The following is a 21,907-nucleotide window of genomic DNA, read 5'->3' as shown; positions in this document are numbered from 1 at the left end:
CATACTGACGGAGGTAGAAAAGAAGACATTTCAACAATAATGATATTTTATCTGTTCTTTTTTTCTATTCTAAAAATGTGCCTCCCATTGGTAGAAGGTCAGCTATGCACACACACCAAACTAACTTTCCAGAAGTCTTATTTTTGTGTTATTTTTTGCGATGCCACTAAAACCAGTAACTCATGTCAGCAGAACAATGAGAGTAAAGTCAATCACAGACACACAACACAAGACTCCATTGGTCGAATGGAGGCTACACATAAGGAAATCACCTTTGTGAAGTGGAATATGGAAGCATAGGGCTGGCTAATAAAAAATATCAATCATCAACAGCAGTATATTAATATTGACGTATTGCTTATTCATTGTGGAAGCACAGTGAGGAGGTATAACACACATACATGTTTTGCTGTTTGTCAAGTGTTTGTCATTCTGTGCTAATAAAGAAGAGTTTAAAACCACAACCTTCACACTCGGGCAAAACAAATTGTATTAAAAATAATAATGTGACATTTATCAGGATAATTATCAATATCAAAAGATATGAAAGGTTTTCTATTGATATCATTTTGGGCCATATCTCCCTAGTGGACAGGTAATTGATGAGCATCGATGAAGATGTGTTTGTTTTACACAGAAACACGTGCTGGAAATCGATCAAATAACATAATGATATTGTTGATATTGTAAATATGTGGGATATATGTAACTTTTCATGTGAACATTACATTACGTATACACTATAAAGATGGAGGCGCCCATAAAAGCAACACCGTACTTAGAGGAGATGGAAGCAGCGGGGGAGAAAACAGAAGTGTGGCACTGGTGTGGGGGGGGTTAAGGGCTCAGCTAAAGGTTAAAAATGCAGAACAGCGCCTCCAACCATTCTGCTTGCTAATGTGTGAATCTTGATACAAAGACAGTGATGTGTGTATCAGGTGTACATCACATGCCCTTATATGGAGAGTGTATTGGTTCTCCAGTGAGCACATGACTCTCCTGATAGTCTGAGCAGCACAGCCGTTCTGCCATCTCGACTAAGTTCCTCGAATAAAGAGCGAATTCATTAGCGTAAGTACTCACAGGGGAGTTTGGCACACACTCACACACTAATTAAGTTAGCCATTTTTGATAACGTACGGTCAAAATATGCCAAAGGCTGGTGCTCTGAGTGCAAATGAAGCCCCCACTTTGTGAGCTGTATCATAGACCACAGGTTTCCAAGGGGAACTGTGTGTCATAGAGAAGATGACAGAGCTGCTGGCCAACCTTGACAGCTGGGTGCGGTCCAGCAGGCGCATCAGGGACAGAGAGTGTCTCTTATATTGTGGCATCCAGAAGAATCTAACAGTGCAAACTATTAATCTGTGCAGTATTTTTATATTTATCCAACAAATGTCATTTATATTCTTTGCCTAATGACTTAAAATCACAGCAGAAAACTTAAGGTCCTGTCAGAGTCCCTCTGTGAGTAGATTTCCAAGTGTGCAGGGCACTCTGGGCAATGGGCAGGGGGAAAAGGAAACAGAGAATGGAGATAAGAATCCCATCTTTCCTTTTGTCACCAAGACAGAGGAGATAAGCGAGTGTGAACTATAGGTAAAGTGGATTGGACTTGGGAGGGGACAAAACATGGGTCACATGCACAGGATGGGCCAAACCAGGCGTTGGTGCATGATGACAGCACCTGGAGATGAGCCCCGAGCAGGACAAGGACCTTTTCAGTCAACTTTTCAAGTTTTGTAAATACGTCATTTAGAAAATGTTTCACATAGTGTGATTATTACTTTATTTACTGATCCACTACAAATCAGCCGGGGCCTCGATAAAGTTTTGGCCTGACATGACAAAATTAATTTGATAAAACACTTTTAAACTTTTGTTTGTCTGTCAAATCACATCAGGACAACTCAGCCGCAAAGCATGTTGACCCATCATATACAGAGATGAGAAGTAAATGAGGCGTTTTTCCTCTGTTGATACAGCTCCAAACTAAAACTATAGGCAAATTAGAGCAGAGCTGACATTCCCTTAGTGAGACGAGAGCCTGAACAGAGCACTCAGACCCACTCTGTCCATAGTGTTATCGATTAAAGGGTAAAAGCACACACCCCAGGGGCAGAGGAAGGCCTCCCACACAGCTAAAGTTACTTTGTGTGTGTGTGTGTGTGTGTGTGTGTGTGTGTGTGTGTGTGTGTGTGTGTGTGTGTGTGTGTGTGTGTGTGTGTGTGTGTGTGTGTCAGGGGAGAGAGAGTGAGAGCAAGAGAGTGAGCTGCATGGCCCAGTGTTGCACTGGTAACCCAAACCCTGAGGCAGGGCTGCAGCCCACTCAGGACCACAGGGAATGGCCACTGCAGAGGAAAGTATCAGCGCATTCACACACACACACGTTCACCAACTTTTAGAAAAAAAAACGTAGTTTCAGCTGTGCCACGACTACTCCGTTAATAAACCAACAAATCCCAGAGGAAATCCATTACCTTCCCCGCCGACGGGCTCAAACATCCCGAACTGCTCCAGGACTTTAATGAAGAGAGCCATGACCACCAGCACAGCGATCATCTCCAAGCCATCCATACTCAACATGTCGGTAGACCACTGTCTGTCATCGCCCTGCACTGCGCCACTGAGCCAGGCCGGATGGGGCCAAGCTAAGTCTGGCCAGTAACACCAGAAACGTCCAGCGGTACCCTGATCTGGGCAGTTTGTCCAACTTTTGCCTACTTCTAACTTGAGGCTGACGATCACAAAAAAGTCTTTCAGCTATAATGTAAAGGAAAAATAGAGTCCGTCAGCTTGGCGTGAAGTCTGCTTCTCTTCTTTCACCCGAAACCTCATTGAACCTCTCCTATCCCCTGGTGGAGAGCATGCTGCTGGAGCCACAGGCTGCAACACAGAGCTCCAGACTGACACCTGGGCTAAAGTTTCAAGGTTTTTTTCTCTATTTCTGTTTCCTCTCCTCCCTCTTTCTTCTTCTTCTTCCAGGCCCCCGGTGAGAGATGGAATCGGGGGGGGATTTGCTGTGCCTGCTCGTCCTTTGGCAGTGGTTGTCAGGAAGTGAGTGTTGTGAGGGGGAAAGAGGGAGTGAGTGAGGGAGAGGCGGCAGAAAAAGAGAGGGGGAGAGGATGAGTGGGAGATGGCATAGCAAATGAGCGAGAGAGAGAGAAAGAGTAACCGAGAGAGAGAGGGAGGGAGAGAGAGAGAGAATGGGCCAGACACACACACACACACAGTGATATAGAGATTGTTTTTGGGGGAGGTACACCTAACTCCATTGATTTTTCTAATGCGGTTTCCTTGGTAACAGGAAGAGAGTGTTTAAAGCCAAATTTAACTAACGGAAAAAAATATATTTATGTTCATCTGAGTTAAGGTCCCAGCTCAGATGTGTGTGTTTTCACTGCATGGAGATCGGTGCCTTTGTTTTGCAGCCGCTATGCCCGCGATGTCTCATTAACTTCTGAAATGTGTTGCGATCAGAGCTCGATGGAGTTTTGGCGTGGCACAGAAAGAAAGTAAATTCGGGATGAGGATGATAGAAAGAGCTGAATGGAATAATCGTATAACATATGCACAGTAGCTGTTTGATTCTGCCTGAGAAAAATCTGTCTTGAAATTTAAATGTGACCTACAGTAGAGTATGTACTGTAGCAAGTGAGGAAAAACTTCAACAATATTGACTTGGGTCAGTTATATTGAAAGCCAAGTAAAAGAAAGTTCATCAGAAAGCAGTTTTGTGTAACAGTTAGTTGCTTTTGGTCACCATCATGCCATGATTTTTTTTAAATGTATTTAATAATAGTGCATAGCAGTTTGGTGATCAAAACAAAAAGACATAAGAGAGAGAGAGAAGAAAAGAAACAAGGCAATGGTTATTAAAAAAGGAAGATGGGTCATGATGTTTGTCTTACATTATCTTGCAGGTGTATATGTGTGTGCGTAGCCGTGCGTGTGGATGAGCGCAAGGGTTTATGTGCAAGATGTAAAGGGTAGAGAGAGAGAGAGAGAGAGAGCGAATTGAAGTAGTTTCCAGTGGGAGAAAGGAAAGAAAAAAAGAAAGAAAGAGAAGCGAAGAAGAAAAAGAAATGCAATGCTTTTAGAGGGGTGTTCTGGTTGCGGCACTGACGACAGAGGGGAGACATGGCAGATCTGAAAGTGAGCAAGAAGATGGCAGCCTGATTTGTACCGCAGATGTGCAGAAGTTGTCTTTTTGTTGATAGAAAACATATTAAAAACTTAGTTATTTAAATGATTTGCTCTCATAATGGTAACAAAGAATCGCAGGGTGCAGTGTCAAGCCGAGAGCCATCAGTGTGAATCATGAAGACACAACAGACGGTAGTTTCAGAAAACTCTTGGATGAAAGTAGAGGCCTGAGTAGTGTTTATTCTCATTCATTTATTTATTTTGCCATACCAGACATTAGGAAAGCCTTCATATTGAGTAGTAAATAATAAATAAGTGAGTGATTCTGCATGCAGCAAGGGGCTCACGAGGGGAGAAAAAAACACATTGACTGTGCAGTAATGGCAAAATGGCAGATTACTTAGTCATACCCGCCCTTTTTTCCAAACAGCTGAGATCAGTCTCTTATGAAAATGATCATGGCGAGGAGGGAAATTTCAGTGTTATTAATATTCTTTGGACCCTCCAGTGATTTAAGAACAACTGAGACCTCCTCCTTATGGAATAATGTTACTGAACCGATACGATGCTGAACTCACTTCGTATTATTGATTTACATTCACTGTAATTCTGACTTCTGTTATAATGGACAATTAAGTGAACCATTTAAGTCCAATTAGACAGTAAAGACAAGGGCAAGTTGTACACAGTTCTATTTTTTATAGTTCTATTAGAAACTGCTTTTATGTTGATAAAGAAATAGGAGCCTAATACAGGGATTATATTGTGTTTATATTTACTTTATTTCATCATGATTTTCTGCACAACAGGAATAGCACACATCATTGTATTTTGCACGATACAAGGTCTATTCTATTCTATTGACCCTTTATGACCCATTGATTTGATTCTTACTACTGAATTCTATATTTTTATAGAATAGATTTTTCATGTGGAGGTGGAAATAATACAGAAATCTACAATAAGATAAAAATGATTATAATTTCTTGAGTAAAACATCTTCCCCTGCTCTCCCAAAAACATCAAACTTTCTTCCCTATAGCGATTATTATATTATATTATTATATATTATTATAGTGCAGTCTTCAACTTGCAGACAGTCGAATGTAAAGCCCTAGAAGATGACAAAGCTAATTCATTAGAGAGGTTTAAGTTGACTTTCTAAAGGGCAATAACCCTGGGGCTTTCAGCTGGAACATATACATCCCTTACACAAAAAGTCATTACTGACATTCATCTTCACTTCCTGTCATTTACAGCTGAGGTTGGGATACGTGAAGCATCAACAAGAACCGGTGCTGTTACTGTTAGCCACCATCCACCGTCCTGCCCCTCCCTGCACGGCTCCCACTGAGGGTATCACTTCACATTATGCTCCAAAAAGAACAGAATCGGAAACAGGTATGTTCCCTCTTTGTCTTATCCTCCCTCTCTGCATGCCTTCCTGCCTCTTCCTTTGGAGGCAGGAAAGGTTGAGAGAGGCGAGACAGCAGGGGTCTGACAAATGTGCAGCGTCTGCATCCACCTCTGCTGTTTTTTTCTCTTTGTCGGCATACCCTCTCCTACATTTTTAACGGGGCTGCCTCATTACGGAGGGACGCCTGTCACATAAACAGCAACACCATGTGGGTCACTCTGATGTTTACTCGCAGACAAACGCACGAGCGCACTCGAACTTGCACACGCCGGTCAGACAAGGTGACAGGAAACCTGATCTTACGCGACGTCACTTCTCTCCTACGAGGCGTAAAAGTGAACAACCTGCCACAGCAGTTTTTCCCTCTTCAGTCGGTGGCAGTAATGTATACGGGTTGTGTTGAGGCTGAGCTCCGATTGCAGACGTGGCGAATGTAAACAGAGGAACATCGAACCACAGAAGAGAGGGAGAGAGCGAGCGAGGGAAATCTGAGCCTGACTTGTTGGATAAAAATGATTTCCTATTTATTGAGGAGTTGTCGTTTAAAAGGGAGAAACTGAGGAGATGCGAGGAAAGAAGAAGTGAGGCGGGCCGTTGCATGAGATCTGGCGGAAAAGGGAACGTCATGAGAAGTGAGAAAGGTGGATGGACCTAAATGGAACGTGAAGGAAGAGAGGACAAAGGACAAAGTGAAGAGCCCCAGTGACTGAGGTCAGATCCAACTCCGTGTAGCAATCTGCAAAGCACAGAGTGAAGACACAACTTTTCTTTAGATACGTTCACACTGCAAGCACCAAGATCTGACTATTTTATGTAGGTGTTCACATTATCTATTAAAATGTGGCCAGTATCAGACTCCAATGGGAACTGGTCATGGCCCTGATGTGACCCGTATGTGCAGAAGATCAACAACACGTCACACGCAGCAGACTGTGTGTGAAGTAAACAAGGAGAAGAACTCTTGATATGCTATCAAACACAGACCGATTACCATACGACCCCTCAGGTTTTGCTTGTGACATTGCACCCCGAGTACCTAAAACCTCACTGTCCCTACAATGACTACCTCCGTCGCAGTCTTCCATGTTTGTTTTCCCTGGGTGGCCCCCGCCCGCCTGCCCCTTCTTCTGTGGAAAATTATGAGGGAATGTCGATCGAGAGTGACGTAAAAGTCGCATTGAATTCCAATACGGGTCACATGGCTGCTCAGACTGAGGTTGCATTTCACAAAATCTGATCTGTATCTGATTTAGAACCACATTATGAAAGTGGCTCAAATCTGATTTGAAAAGATCCAGCAACTCCATGTGATTTGTGTCACACTGTCACAACAATCACATCTGGGTCACATAATCTTTCACCTCATTCTGGCTGTCATGACAGAAAGTTGGACCTGCAGATTTGTCCTTACATGTCTCTCTCTTCTCCCCTTCTTTCCTCTTCATCACGTTTACCCAAAGATTTAGTGTCTACACTTTGAACGTGAACATGAACGTGAAGGACGGGGCAATTATCCTGAGCTGAAAGTTCAATTAAGTTCAGAAACTCAGTGCAATAGGTGTGTTTGCTGTCTGACATCGACAAATGAGAGCTAATAGCTTTCTGATTTCTCTGAAGGTGCAACTAATGAGCAGACAGCTATCACTTCAACCTTTTCAATCCACGCCGCCAGAGGACATTAAGGGCCAGAAAAGGTGCATTTGAATTTTTACAGTGCGCGAGGCAAGATGTGGCTCGGACGCGTGATAAAAATGAACTGATGCGGTGTTTGAAAACTCAGAGCTCTAAAAACAAAACTCAAATGATCTCACTTCCTCTCCCTCTCTCTCCTTCAGGCTCCTATTGATTTTTTTCAGATTTCTTCTGCTGCTAAATATACAATAAGAGATGGTGCGAGGCGCAAGCACTGAGGGGAAGCTAATTGATACGTGCTAAACTGGAGTGTGTTGTTCACATTTGCACTGATGGGTTCACGGGTTTTATGATGAACTAACATGAATTGCTTTTTTTTTTACTTGTGTGTGAGTGTGGCTCGTTTGTGTTGTTTAACGAATGAGGCCTCAGGGCAAATATCATGAATATTATGAATCTGTGACCTGCCATTTGAGCTCTGACACCTCAGGTTGCGATTTGAAGCGGTAGAGAAGGATTCATGACAGATTTCAGCTCTCTTCTCTTATAATAAGTAAAAATACATTTCCCACAGTGCTCAGTGTTGAAACTACACGATAGTTAAGCTGCTGTTTGACTGAGCCTTGCACTATCGATCCTTGCATGTTGCATTCTCTAATCCACAGAATGTGTTAATTGGTGAAGGTGACTATCGATCTGTGCTCCAATAAGGATTGACCGACCACGCTTCAGAGGGCTCACTAATACACACACACACACACACACAAGTCAACATATGTGTGTAAATACATGTTCAGAATAGAGAGCACCTCAGGAAAATGGTTATGATTACTGAGATCTCACTGGACCAGAGATGTCACATGTCATAATTCCATGGCACTGTGCGAGGACTTGGATGAGCGTGCGGAATGTGTTTGTAATCGATAACGAGATAGACGTCTGGCCAAACATGTTGTCTTCAGTTTATACTAAAGCCGCTGAGACAATCAATACAGATAAATATCAGAACGTGATAGAAGAGATGGTTTGACAGGAAAACGAGAGGAGAGCCGTTTATAAATCAGACAAAGACAGGAAGTAAAACACACATTGCAAATCATGTCAAAGTAAACAACCGAAAAACACGTCTGAAGACTATAATTAAAGATTTGAGTTGAAAAATGTATCAAAAGTCCACAAAAGTCTTGCAAAAGTTCTTAAAATCCTTAAACTGGAGCAGAATAATGTAACAAAGATAAACTATGGAATCAGAAATTACTTTAACCTTTCTTTGAGAAAGTTCCCCTCACCTTCCCTCATAAACAGGAAGTAAGACAGTGGGATGATTGACATGAGGATAAGCGCGTAAAACCCTTGGATGCCTTCCTCTGACCCACTCAGGACGACCACAGACTCAAAACCCCCCATCACCAACACAGGTGAGTGACTAAAACCACTGGATGAATACATGTTAAATTCAGAGTTAGTGGCACAGCCCTCTTTTCCACGTGGACTTCGTGCACCTGTACACATGAAAACACACATGTCATCGCGCAGCACCTGTATTGATAAGGCGTTTGTTATTTTTCCATCATGATCTAGCTACAATTGTGAAGGTTTACAAATAAAAGCTGCCTGCTATCAATAAACTATTTAGCAGGTCTGAATAAGGCCTTTCATGTCATTCACGTAGCGCTGGTGCACTGACATGTGTATAAACTACTGTTGATGTATTAGTTACTGTCACGCCCCCTGGTAAGATACAACACATGTGGAACAGCAACATGGGCGGACAAGTACGGCGAATGAAAAACAAGAGTAGCAACAGACATAGGGATAAGCATATAGGCTATTTTTAACTCTGCAGGTAAACACAATAAAAAATTAAATGCAGGATTTGAAATAGACAATATATTATTTATACCACAAATCCAATGCAGAGCGAGTGCATTTCACAGTGGCAGCAACGAGGGGCTGAATGGCTGTACTCAGAGAGAGGAAAGAGAGAATGGGATAGAAATGAGGGGGAAGAGTGAAACACGAAGTACAGGAGTGAGTCTGAGCTGCAGAAAAAAATACTGAAAGTGAAGTTTCATGAGGAAAACACGAAAACTTTCCTCATGCAGAGACACAAGAGTCACTGGAAGTTGACTAAAACCAGTGCAACTTCAATCAGCCTCCACTAGAGGTCAGTGTAGATTAAAGTATTTGTGTTATAGCGCATATAGGCACTCATGCTCTGTTGCTTGTTTAATCAATGGGAATTTTATGTGCAGGGAATATTCTGCTCAGCTACTTTTATCAGATGTTCTTTGCATGTCCACTGGACAGATAAAAAACATGCAGCACTTTTGTGTTGGTGCCGAGTCTGTAGCACAATCCCATCAGCCAATATGCTGAGTCAAGTAGCCTGGCATTCAGCACGGTGTCCTGGTGTATGTGGCAATAACTGAAGAGTCTTAGTTTCAGTTTACATCACAGATAAAAAAAAAAAAGTCCTTGGCTGACACAGCTGCATGTGCAATACCTGACGTCTAATGCATATAGAAGATGAAACACTCATGTAAAGGATGGAACGTCTTCTCAGCGTGTAAAGAAACACACATTGTTTTCACTGACTCATACCAGTGTAGTTGATGCCAAACACTGTTGCTGGGCTTGTATTGTTCATCTGTTGGTAAATGAGCGTCTCAGTGGGCAACAGGACAACAGCACAATGACAACAAGTATATGTGGAGCTGAATCAGCAGCTAATCAAAAGGAACAAAATGATCCAACCTGAACCAAAGGACAAATCTGCCACAAATAGACACGGGGAAAAAAACTGCAAAGTCAGGGTGGACAACACATCATGCACAAACAAGATGATCAAGGACTTTTGCAAGCACACAGGGGCAATTTTTTATGAGTCAATATGTGCAACCGGTTGATTGAGCTCCATAGTTATCTACAAGAAAATGACGTTTAATTATATTGCAAGGGACATAAGGAGAAAGGAGAGGAGAAAGGAGAGGAGAGGAGAGGAGAGGAGGCTATGATTTTCTCTGACAGCCAGGCCCAAACGCTCTATTGTGTTAAATCTGTCAACTGTCACCAAGAGAGTGGACGAGAGAGAAACAGACTGACAGAGGGAAACAGAGAGAGAGAGAGAGAGAGAGAGAGAGAGAGAGAGAGAGAGAGAGAGAGAGAGAGAGAGAGAGACTGTCGTCATGGACACGACACATAACATCAATTCTCCAGGTTTGGTTGCAAACACATACAAACAGACACACACACACACACACACACACACACACACACACACACACACACACACACACACACACACACACACACACACACACACACACACACACACACACACACACACACACACACACACACACAGATCTCATGGTACAATCACATACACAGAATCCCTTTCTTTAAAAGCACAATGTTCGTTTTGTGGTTCCAATGCTTCATATTGAGTTGACATCCTGACATCTATATATATATATATATATATATATTGTCACAAACAATTAAAAAGTGACAGTATATAGTTTGAGGAGGACTCACTAATGAAAAGGATCCTGCTTTCCCTCCATACTATGTCAATAGTGGTTTAGCACAATGACATTTGCCATTCATCCAATAGAAATTGAAAAGCTTGGATGCTCTGCATTATTTAACGATTCAATCAAAAGCACACTGCTTCAGGATACTAGCAGTGGTCTGTAGGCAACCCTGCCAGAATGCATTGTTAATAGAGGTGAAGTTAAGTTCAGGAACCCCACTGCTATACGCTAGATAAATTAAATGAAGTGCATTGTTTATCAAAGAAAGACATGGAATTAAGTCAAAATACAGGATTATCATGCAATAATAATGTAACATTAGCATGCTAGTGTTAGCTACGTTAGCTGTATTATCTGTCTGTATAAATGTATCTTATGAATCATGTGATTGTATTCATATGCACACTGTATAATGTAAAGTTCAAAGGAAGAAAAACTTACACTTCAATATTGAGTAACTAAGTAGTGAGCAGAGAATTCCTTTGATGTTGTTGCAATTTGTATCTACTTCAAAGGATTTTTAGAATGCTCAAATTAGATTTATTGCACACATTTGAGATATTGGCTCATTTCCTTGCCTGTTCACCTCAGTAAATATGATGAACGAAAACCCAAAGATGTACCTAGGTAGAGAGGAGATGAGAGATTTGAGTTACAGTACTCTGGACTTGGATATGGTATTGGAAGTTTTGGAGTCAGACCTTGCTGACCTCTCTCTTCCTCCCAATGATACCCCTGCTGAGGAAGAGTTTGGCCCCCAGCAGCCTGAGACAGAGTGCTATATGCCTCCGGGAGCTGTACTGCTGTGCCTGCAGCAGCCAGTCCTGCCTGCACCTGAATTCCATGCTGCACAGACCAGCTTTCCTCTTGGCCCTCCTTATTATGCCCCAGATGAGGAAAGGTTTGGCCCCCAGCAGCCTCAGACAGAGTGCTACATGAATCTGGGAGCATATCCGTTCAGCCTGCAGCAGCCAGTCATGCCTGCACTGGCTCCTCCCATGTACGAGCCACCAACTGTCTTGCAACAAAACTACATGTACTGCCAGGGAGATTTCAACCACAGCCAGGTAAAGAAATTCAGTACACACGTGTATCATGACCAGACACACAAAAAAGTCTCAAGGAGCATTATGAAAAAAGCAACAGGAAGTTGGCAATTTTAGATTTAGTTGCCATTGTGGCAATTTTACACGTTTTGTATTTTAACGAATTCCTCCTAGAGCTTTCATCAGATCAACTTTGAATTCGATGAGGGTCATCTCAACAACATTGAGATTCAAACTACCTTGATTTTTGAGTTTTCGTCACACGGTGTGACCATGGCGTGGCGTCAAAGTTTGATTACACGCCATCAAAACACAAGGTTGTTGTATCTGTATAATGTCACTGTCATACGATCTGAAGAGAAACAAGAGTTTTTCTGTATATAGTGATAGCACAACCTACTGGCAACAGGAAAAGCCTTGTTTTACAACTTAAATTTGATTTACATACAATTTTCACCGTGTGGTCTGCACTTGATGGTGTGGACCATAATGTGTGATTAGTGGCCGTTTCGCCCAGTCCACGACCGCTCTCTGGTGTGCTCGGGCCCGCACAGTGCTGCTCGCAGCCCTAGTTAACTAACAATTCATAGATACGAAGAGTAGTGATCCTGACTGAGTTCTGGGATATGCCGCAGAGCAACTATGACAGATTATCAATTTTTGGGTTGTCATTGTTGGGATGACAATATTAGCATCAGGACAGGGATTAATAAAGCCCGATCCCATTTCACCCCTTCTCCCTACCCCTTTGTTTTCGAGGGTTATCTTGCCCTTTGAAAGACATTTTGGAATTATTATTTTAATTTTTAAATCTGTATTAATGGAGAAAATACTACATTTGTGGGTCTCTCTCCCATCTTGCCGGTGATTGGCAAGGCATTCTGGGAAATTCTCATAGCCCTTGGTTTGAAGTGAAAACAAAAAATCTCCATTTCGAGGGCTGTACAGCCCTAACATTTGGCCCTCCCCCTCCATCCCAACAAGAATCGGGACACACTACGCCTACTCGTGGGCTGAGCTGGGATTCGGCCTAAGTCTGGGTTAGGTATAATATGTACAGGCTGTGTTTTTAATCCACTGCAGCTCATTCAAGCAGTTACTGAAACTTTGTGTTTGTGTCTCCAGTTAAACAACGTGACAGTTATGACTCTCCCTCAGAGCCTGGGGATGAACCTGGCTCCTTTTGGATTCATGTATGTATCTCACACATAAATGCAAACAAACACACAACTGTGAGCCTCTGTTCTTCAAACCCACTTCTTCTGTCATCTAATGAGTCTGCCTGATTGTGTCTATATAGGAGTGGAAATTTCGTTTACGGGGTTCCGGCCTATGCAGGCTCTCTTGACACTTTTGATGTCCCTAAAGTTAAGGCCTCCAGTCCACAGTAAGTCCACCTGACTGCTTCATCATCTGTGGCTGACCACAACAAAGCAAGATTTTAAATTAAATCACAGTCACCGCATATGTCTTATACTTATTATCCATTAATTTACCTTGATCCTCGTCAACATTTCTTTCCTCCGAGTTTTGCGCAGCGGAAATTCATGCTCTCCCTCTGTTTTACTGTTTTCCTAAAGAAAGAGAAAGTTCAACAGAAAGCCAGACGATGTGAGCAAGCCGTACGTCAAGAAGCCCCCAAACGCTTTCATGATATTCCGCATGGAACAGAGGCCAACAGTTGTGGCAGAGCTCCAAAACCCAGAGTGTGCGGCTGTCAACAGGATCATCGGACAGAGAGTAGGTGTCTTTGCTCTGTATGTTTGAAAATCTTGGTGTCTACAGAACATAGACCCGTTCATGTGGATCTGTGTACTTATGCTTGTGTTTGTGTTGTTGTGTGTCCACAGTGGCAGTCCCTGCCCAAAGAGGAGCAGGCAAAATACTATAAACATGCAGACACAGAGAGGCAGCTCCACTCTCAGCGCTTCCCTGAGTGGTCAGCTATTGACAACTACGTATGTACTGTGTACTATGCTCACATACAACTCATACATGTTCATATCATTTTACACTCAATGATGCAACACGGTCTGACATGTTCGTCTTTGTGTGCAGGGCATAAAGAAGAAGAGGATACGTAGGAAGGTTCCGGCTATAACTGAAGATTCTTCAGTTTGAACTCTCCAGCGAGTGAGAATCACCTGAAGACTTTCAGCTGTGCTTTCAGTGGACCTTTTTTAATAGATACAAAATTAAAAGATTTCCTCCAGTCTCATTCTTCAAGTCGGGTTATTATTATTATCAAGTACAAAAACAACTTTTGTTTTTGCAAATTTCTCTCTTGACTTTGGCATGTGGATGAAATTGAAGCATCTTGGAACATTCTTAGTTTGTCGTAACTCAAAACTCAGTTATCTTCTTTGTCATCGTTTATGCCTTTCATAAAATCTCCATCAGTCGGTGGCAGAGTGAAAAACAAGTTTCCGTCCTATGGAACAGGAGATTATGAATGAGAAAGGTACCGTGTGTCCGTCTGCACACTGGTGCCACAGGGAAATCAGAAAACACGCTTTTCTTCTCTGCACATTCTGATATCCATCCGTTTTTGTGCCACAGATTCAGTGTTCTTGTGTAAGAGGGGCCAGTGTTGATGTACTGTGGTCAGTTTTACACACACACACACACACACACACCTTCTGTTTTCACTCAGCTCCATGCACTGGTAAAAACAGCACAGACAGGCGTTCCCATTTCATCTATTATACTGTCCGGTGAAAGTATTGATCCAGAATACATGAAACACTGTCAGTTACACACACACACACACATTGCTGTGTCCTCCATCCAGTGCCCGAATATTACCAGACCTCGTGGACAAGACAAACTTCATTGTCATGGTCACGCAGGCTATGGCGCCCATTACTATTCTGCAGAACAGACAGACAAACACAAACACACACACACACACACACACACACACACACACACACACACACACACACATAAATACAAGCACATGGAGTAGGGTTCTTTCATAGAAGAGCTGCACAAGCCTCCCAGAGGATAATTGTTTCTAATCCTCTTCCTGCTACTGTTCCATTTTTGAACATTTGTCTGAAAAGATTTCTATTCCAGGCCTGGATAAATCAATTCTTGCCTGCAGGAATCAAAAAATATGATCAACCATTATTTTTCTACCAGGTCTGAAATTATGGATACTGCTCACTATTGACTATTCAGTTTGTTCCCTCCTGTCACCCACTCACTGTCCTCTCTGTCCTTTACAGTTCCTGTCTTCAACCAATAATGTGTGAAAGTTACATTGAACATATTTTCCTGTAGTAGTTTCTAGCCGTTCGGAAATGTTTTTACCACCATCCCACACACTAGAGGTGAATGAAATAAGTTCGTGCTGCTCAAATCCCTGAAAAATCGGTGTTTTTTAAAAACATTTTACAGGGTGCAGCAGGATTTTCTGTTACACTGAAAAATCCACAGACCCACAGTTATATTTGAATCATTTCTGCAGAAGAAATAATGAAGCTCCTATAAAATCTGTTGACAGCAGCTTTTTGTATTATCCCGACTGATGAGGTACCGTACTCCCTACGGAATTTTAACCTTGGACACTTGTGACTTGTGTCATTCTGCTGTGGAGAGTCACATGCCACACTAATGTGGTTTACATCTTGCAGCGCATTGCATTGGAGGATTGTTTGAATAAAGCAGTGTATACATACCATGAGCATAGGGACATTACACAGTTTTACTAATATTGTTTAGGGTTCTACACAGTATAGAAATGTATACAAAATTCGGACTCAAATTAAATAGTGAATGATAAATAAATTGAAATATAGAAAATAGATTAGATAACCTTTGGCTTAAATCACAGTTTCGCCTCATTTCTCCCCTTTTACATGTATTCTTGTGGATAGTGCACAAGTACTTAATTAATTATTCACTAGTAAACCTTTCTGTCTGTTATGAGGGGCAATTCATTTGACTGTTAGTCTGTACATGTGTGAATCTACTAAATAATTAATTTGTCCACTACCTTTGCTCTGATTTACACCAATGCAAGTAAGTGAAGTAAGAATTAAGTCATTAATTTCATTTTGTAACTTGACTGACCTGTGATCTACTCACTCATCAGTTTAGTGCTTGCTTGTGTGTATTATTGTGAGTGTTTTTTCATAGGGCAGATATACATTACTCACACTAGTGGATATTGCAGAATTAAATGTATTGTATGACCAAATCATTATTACAGAATGTGTGAACCTTTACTAAAAGCCTTAAAACACAAATAAGCAAGAGTTAGATTCCTGGAAAACTGCCATAAAGAGAACACACACACACACACGCACGCACACACACACACGGGCTAAAATTGCTTTAAAGTTCCCTGTGCTCCTCTTTCACAGCGGCAGGCAGGAACACAGGTCATGACGTGTTGCACAGTGTGGAGTGGGCCTCTGCAGCTATAAATAGCTCTGAGAGGAATCAGATTTGGAGAACTGGAGGTGGGAACTGATGAGATCACACATACCCGAGTGTGTGTGTAGATGTGTGTGAGCAAGAGCACACATACACACATGCACGCACACATGCATGCACGCACACACACACACACACACACACACACACACACACACACACACACACACACACACACACACACACACACACACACACACACACACACAAGGCTTGGATCCGAGGAAACGGGGATGGAGTCAGACTGACATCATGCACACTCGCAGACAGACGAGCAGACTGGACAGCGGGGAAGAGGCACAACAGAGAGCGGGGACAGGCTGAACACAGCTGCACGACTGAGAGGAGGCTGTGAAGTGACATCGAGGTGGCCACTCACCTGCCTGGTGGAAAAAAACGGGGAGGGGCTGACTGCGGTGATGATGGCTCGAAAAGGGGATCGTGAAACTGGTGCAAGTGTGAATGATGTTGAGGAACCAAAATAAAACTAAAGATGTAGCGACACACTTCGACATATAGGACATGTCACCGCATGATCTGTGTGTTCTTAGAATGCAGCCTTTCAAGGACGTCACAGTATTAATAACACATGAAAGTGGAACACATCTGTATCATACATCATCTCACGTAGTGTACATTGTGTTTCCCACATGAATATGATTTGAATATGTTTAACTTTCACCAAGGACAATAAGACTGACAAGTGACTGGGCTGTAATACTGTGCCATTACAAAATGAGACTTAAAAAAAACAATGATGTCAGGTGAAGTGCCAAAGCTGGAACATGTTGTTTATCCTTCAAGTAGTGAGGAGGACTATCGCTAATTAAGTTTCAGCCACTACACAAAAGTTCTTCCTGAATGAGACACAAGCACATTGAGTTAAAAGGTGTTGCTTCACTCTGGACACAAAAAAAAACCTCATGATGTAAAATGTTAAAGTCTCTTTCCTGCGATATATTTTACAGTGTGTCTGTCTGTGTGAACTGTATGCGACTAGAAACATTTTCAAATGTGACACAGCCACCCAGAGACATCATTACACACAAACACACATACATGAATGCACAACTGACTGACACGCATCAAACTGACACGGAGGAACAAGTGCCACTCGAGAAAATGACAAACAAGCGACACATTTACAGCGATAGAAAGAGAGGGGGGCTGTTGTCAATCAAAAAAAGTAGTGATGAAATCTCTCAGGATGGCAAAATATATTTAATTCATCTCATTGTTATTTACTTTTTTTTATTTTGTAGCTTTATTTAGAAAAAGTCAAGGGTGCTGCTTATTTATTACTCTATGAAACTCTTTGCAACAGTCCTGTTTTACTGAACATGTTTTAGACCAAATGCAAATGTATCCATGACATAAAACTGATTTTTCTTTTCACTGACACTGAAATACAGATATGATTAAGTCTGAGGACAAAGAGAAATAGAAGCCCATACCTCCACCTTACTAAACCACGTTTCAACACCAAATTGCACACACTCAAAAACATCAGTCTCCTAAACAATGGCGGATTTTTTTCATAAAGATCCATGAATTATTCTCTGAGAAATCTAAGAAAATGTTGGAAAAATCCCCATCTCACAATTTTGCAGAAAGTAAAAAGAAAAGATCTGGGATCTTCCCCCTGATCCACACCAAAAGGTTATGGATTCTTTCCTGCCACATTCCACACCCTTCCACCAAGTTCTAGGTCCGTCCAGTCGTTTTTGCAGACAAAAGATGTAATGCCAAAGAAAACATAAAGAACTTGGCAGAGGGGGAGAATATAAAATATCATTTAGTAACTTTCTGCATGGATACATTAAACCCGTTATAACTTCTGAACTGTCTCTCTGAAGCTCTCATCATCTTTGTCTTTTTCCCTGGTTGGGATTCCCCTCTACTTAGCTTTACTTCCCCCTCTCACCTCACAAGAACAAACTCTTATCCCCCTCCTGTCCTTATTCTTGCTGCCCCTCCCTCCATCTTCCTGACTGTCTGTCCCCTTCCTTCCCCTTTACTTCCTCTCTCGCTCTCACCTTCTTCTTCACCCTTCTCCCGCTCCCTCTCTGCCATATTGACTGGAGGTCAGCGGCACAGTCTCTCAAGGTCGTCCCCGTCCGAGCTCTGGCCCCCTCATGCATGGATGCCTGAGAGGAACGGACAGCTCTGTCCCAGTTGGGGACCGTCAGACTTTTAGTGCCTCTGACCACTGGGCTCCCCGGTGGATTGGCCTGATGTGCATCCTTTCTTTGTTCCCCTTCACTGCCGTCCATTAGAAAGAGTGTGACTCAGAGAGAAAGACAGACGGAGGCAAATAAAGGAGTGGCTGGAAGAGCGGTGGAATAAATCGAATTAAACAACAGACTGAATTAGTTTAAAATATTGATAGGATTAGTCCAGTATAGTCTAATATACTGTACCAACAAATATGTAACGCAGGAGGCTTTTACACTGATCCTGTTTTCTTTGAAACCTGTGAACCTCGCTCCTTTATTTGAAAGGTTTTGAAAAAAGGAACATTTGCACACACACACCAAACATCCACACCGAAGATCGGCTGGAGTTGTTGGTCTGTCATCGTCCAGCTGGACTGAAGTGTGGTTTGTTCGTGGTGAGAAAACAACATGAAGCGACCGTCACAAAACAGCTGATTATTATTCAGATCATGGCAACCATTTTCTAATCTTGCTGAGGTGTCAGATGCTCTGCCCGCTTTCTATTTTCCTGGTGGCACCTCTTTGATGGATGAGGTTATTCACTGATGTTCCTCTTTCTCTTTGTGAGCTTATATTAAAACAGAGTTACAGCATCACAACCACTGCATGAGGGCCAGCTCTCTATTAAGATGATTTATCAAGGTGCCCATAAACTTAAGACTTAACTTTGACTTAACTTTAACACAAAAGGAAACTATTGTCATAACTGATTGATCATTGAAATTGTTTTACAAGCAAGATACGATGAGATAGACTTTAGTGTCTTAAACGTATTTAGTATCTACTGTTTAAAACATGTTTACATACATGCACATACATGCATACATGAATACAAAAGACTAATCGTACAACACATACTGTTACAGCCATGACTCTATATAAAGAATGGGTGACATGACAGCTCCCTAAAAGTGAAGCCAAAGCATCTTGATCATCACCTGGTGGCTGACTGCAGTATAGGTTATAAACCCCCTATACTGCACCCCCTCCATATTATTGGTTGGGACATGGATCAAGCTAAGCAGTCAAAGGTCAGATACATATTTCACAAACATGGTTTCTGTCATTTGAGCTATCACACTGACGTTTGTGTGAAGTAAAGTTTGGTTTTAATAAGTTAATGGTTTAAAAACAGGATGAAATTTGATGATCGACAGCTGCGATTCACTTGCGATTGTTCGAGCACGCATATCAATGGGATTCTGCTACAGCACGGACTTTAGCTCCAAATGCGTAAGATGGCAGCGTTCATATCTGGGCCATTTCTGTCCAACTTTAAATACAGTCAAGGGTAAAACTAGAAGGCCGCTTAGAGAGTGCAAACCTCCACCAAGGCTAACGCCCCTTTCTCACCATGTTAAAGCAAGTTAAGAAAATTCTTAAGATGTTGCATCAGGCTCTGGAGACTTTTGTAATATGATGATGGTTTAATCTATTAAATTCCAGCCTTGTGTATCAATTATCAACATGAACAACAACATCAACATGGCAGTTATTTGGTTGCATGTTTCTCTAATTATTTGTATTTTAGCACAACATAACCAATACCATGTTCTACTTTGTAGCTAAGGCTGCAAAATAAAACTCATGAGTAAACTTTGTATTGAAATTAAAGAATCAAATGTACACGCAGAGGTCACAGTCACATCCATGCAGCAGTGGGAGTGTAACTGTGAGATCTCTCAGGCATTTAATAGCTATAGTTAGCTTAGATTTATTCACTGCTCTGATATCTATAGTTAGCAGTAAATTTATCCACCTGCCGGGGGAACCTGTCAACCAGAGGATCGGAAATACACAGAGTCCATTGAGTCAGTTTCAGCCTTTCATGACGGAGGGGCTGCCTGGAAGGAGCTGATTAGAAAATGAATTATTGATCAAAACACTACTAAAAATTTCCCCCTGAAAACTGAAAAATTGGGAACAAGTCATTAAAGGTGTAAATTGGATGTTCTGAATTTCAAATCGGGGCTATAAGTCTTTATGAATGAGCGCGTGTGTGTGTGTGTGTAGAGTCGAGGCTTCTTAGGTATGATTGTTTGTGTGAGGTCGAATGAGTCAATATTGGTGTTTCTGCATTTGTACACGTGACGGTGGCGTTCCATCAATCGCAAGAAAAGATCAATAGCTTCCTAACTGTTTTCACCTTGTTGTGCTTAATGAGTGACTGAGTGTGTTGAACACCCACAACACACTCAGTTACTTCCCTCATTCCACGTTGCACACACTTCATCCTTGTTTTTCTCTCCATCCTTCTCTCTATCCTCCACTTTGACTGACATCAATCATTCACTTTGATCCGGCATCTTTGGTACATAACTGAATAATACACATGTTATATTTGATCGCACTTTTCACGATCAGATCAGAGCTGCAGGTTTTGAGACGCTTTTGAGGAAATTTCCCCTTGATCTAACAACAGTGAAGGAGAATCAAGAAGTATAACCTGTACATCATGCATCTATTTATGCTTTGTCCATCAGGCTAAGGTTTGGTAATGATGCAACAGTCCTTGGAGCAAGGACATAAATGTGATTATCAAGAACTGACAGGGATGGGTGAATCAAGAACAAAAGGAGAGGAGAGATGGAGGAGAATTGAGAAACTAAAGCTGCCTTTAAGACCGGCAATGAACTCTGGATCTCAAGAACACAAATGACCAAGTCACCGGCTGCAGACATTCTCTGGAGTTTCTCCCCAAAACTCCAGATAATGTCCAAGCCCATGTGAGAAAACAGCAGTAAAATGTCCAAAGGATTCACAGCAAGCAAGAGGGGGCGTTTTGATGACATTTCTCAAATGTGAGCGGCAAAACAAAAATAAAACAAAAGAAGGGACTACAAATAACTCAGGATGAAAAAGAGGTGGCATACACTGAGAAGATGTGCTGTAAACAAAAACATGTGATCGGAGCAGCTGATTTTATACGTCATCTCCTGCCTCCTGCATGTTCCACTTTGACTCCTCTCTGCACCCGAACGCTCTGGAGATTTTCCTGAGGGCAAAGTCCCGAGAATGTCTGGACTTTTTCCAGAGTTCTGAAAATGGCTTGGAAAATGGCTTGGAAACGGAAAAGGGTATGGGAGCATGTAAAATATGTGCGACATGACTAGAAATCTCATGATTTAAGCAGAGATCAAAAAGAGAACTTTTTTACAGGTGACACAGGCATGTGGACATGAAAGTTTGGGCTACTTGGATTGGTTCAGCAAGTAAAGGGACACCTGAAGGACACAGAGATAATGGATACATCTAGGTCGCAGTGTGTAACAAAAATGTTACTCATGTTGTCTTAGTGCAGAGAAAAGTGAAAAAATGTGGATATTCCAGTTGAGCAATCAGAGGTCAAGGAGAGAGACCAGGAGAAAGTGTCACCTCACATATCATAATAGTGTTTAAGCCAAATTTATACTGCGTATTTAATTTATAAATGTGACTTTTACTATGCAAACACGGTCTGTAAGTTAA

The 21,907-nt window shown here is 41.9% G+C and overlaps 1 protein-coding gene and 1 long non-coding RNA gene across 5 annotated transcripts in view; one reads left to right on the top strand and one right to left on the bottom strand.

The window, feature by feature from the left end:
* The window catches only part of LOC118118776 (Kv channel-interacting protein 2), a 95,177-nt gene that overhangs the window by 22,072 nt on the left and 51,198 nt on the right, over positions 1-21,907 (bottom strand). Inside the window, exon 1 of one of the 4 annotated variants that reach the window (XM_035172085.1) lies at positions 2,481-3,088. The exons of the other annotated variants lie outside the window; for them this stretch is intronic. Coding sequence (XP_035027976.1) covers positions 2,481-2,586 — 106 coding nt within the window. The 5' untranslated portion in view covers positions 2,587-3,088. Of the gene's footprint in view, positions 1-2,480; positions 3,089-21,907 lie in introns of those variants that run through there. 4 annotated transcript variants of the gene reach the window in all.
* LOC118119115 lies at positions 5,488-13,156 on the top strand. The gene is made up of 3 exons (XR_007034760.1): positions 5,488-5,547; positions 12,906-12,973; positions 13,081-13,156. It is a non-coding gene; the product is annotated as an uncharacterized LOC118119115 (long non-coding RNA).

This window comes from Hippoglossus stenolepis, chromosome 12 (assembly GCF_022539355.2).
Source record: "Hippoglossus stenolepis isolate QCI-W04-F060 chromosome 12, HSTE1.2, whole genome shotgun sequence".
NCBI lineage: Eukaryota > Metazoa > Chordata > Actinopteri > Pleuronectiformes > Pleuronectidae > Hippoglossus > Hippoglossus stenolepis.
Note: the sequence above shows the minus strand (reverse complement) of the source record. Positions and strands in the feature narration are given on the sequence as shown.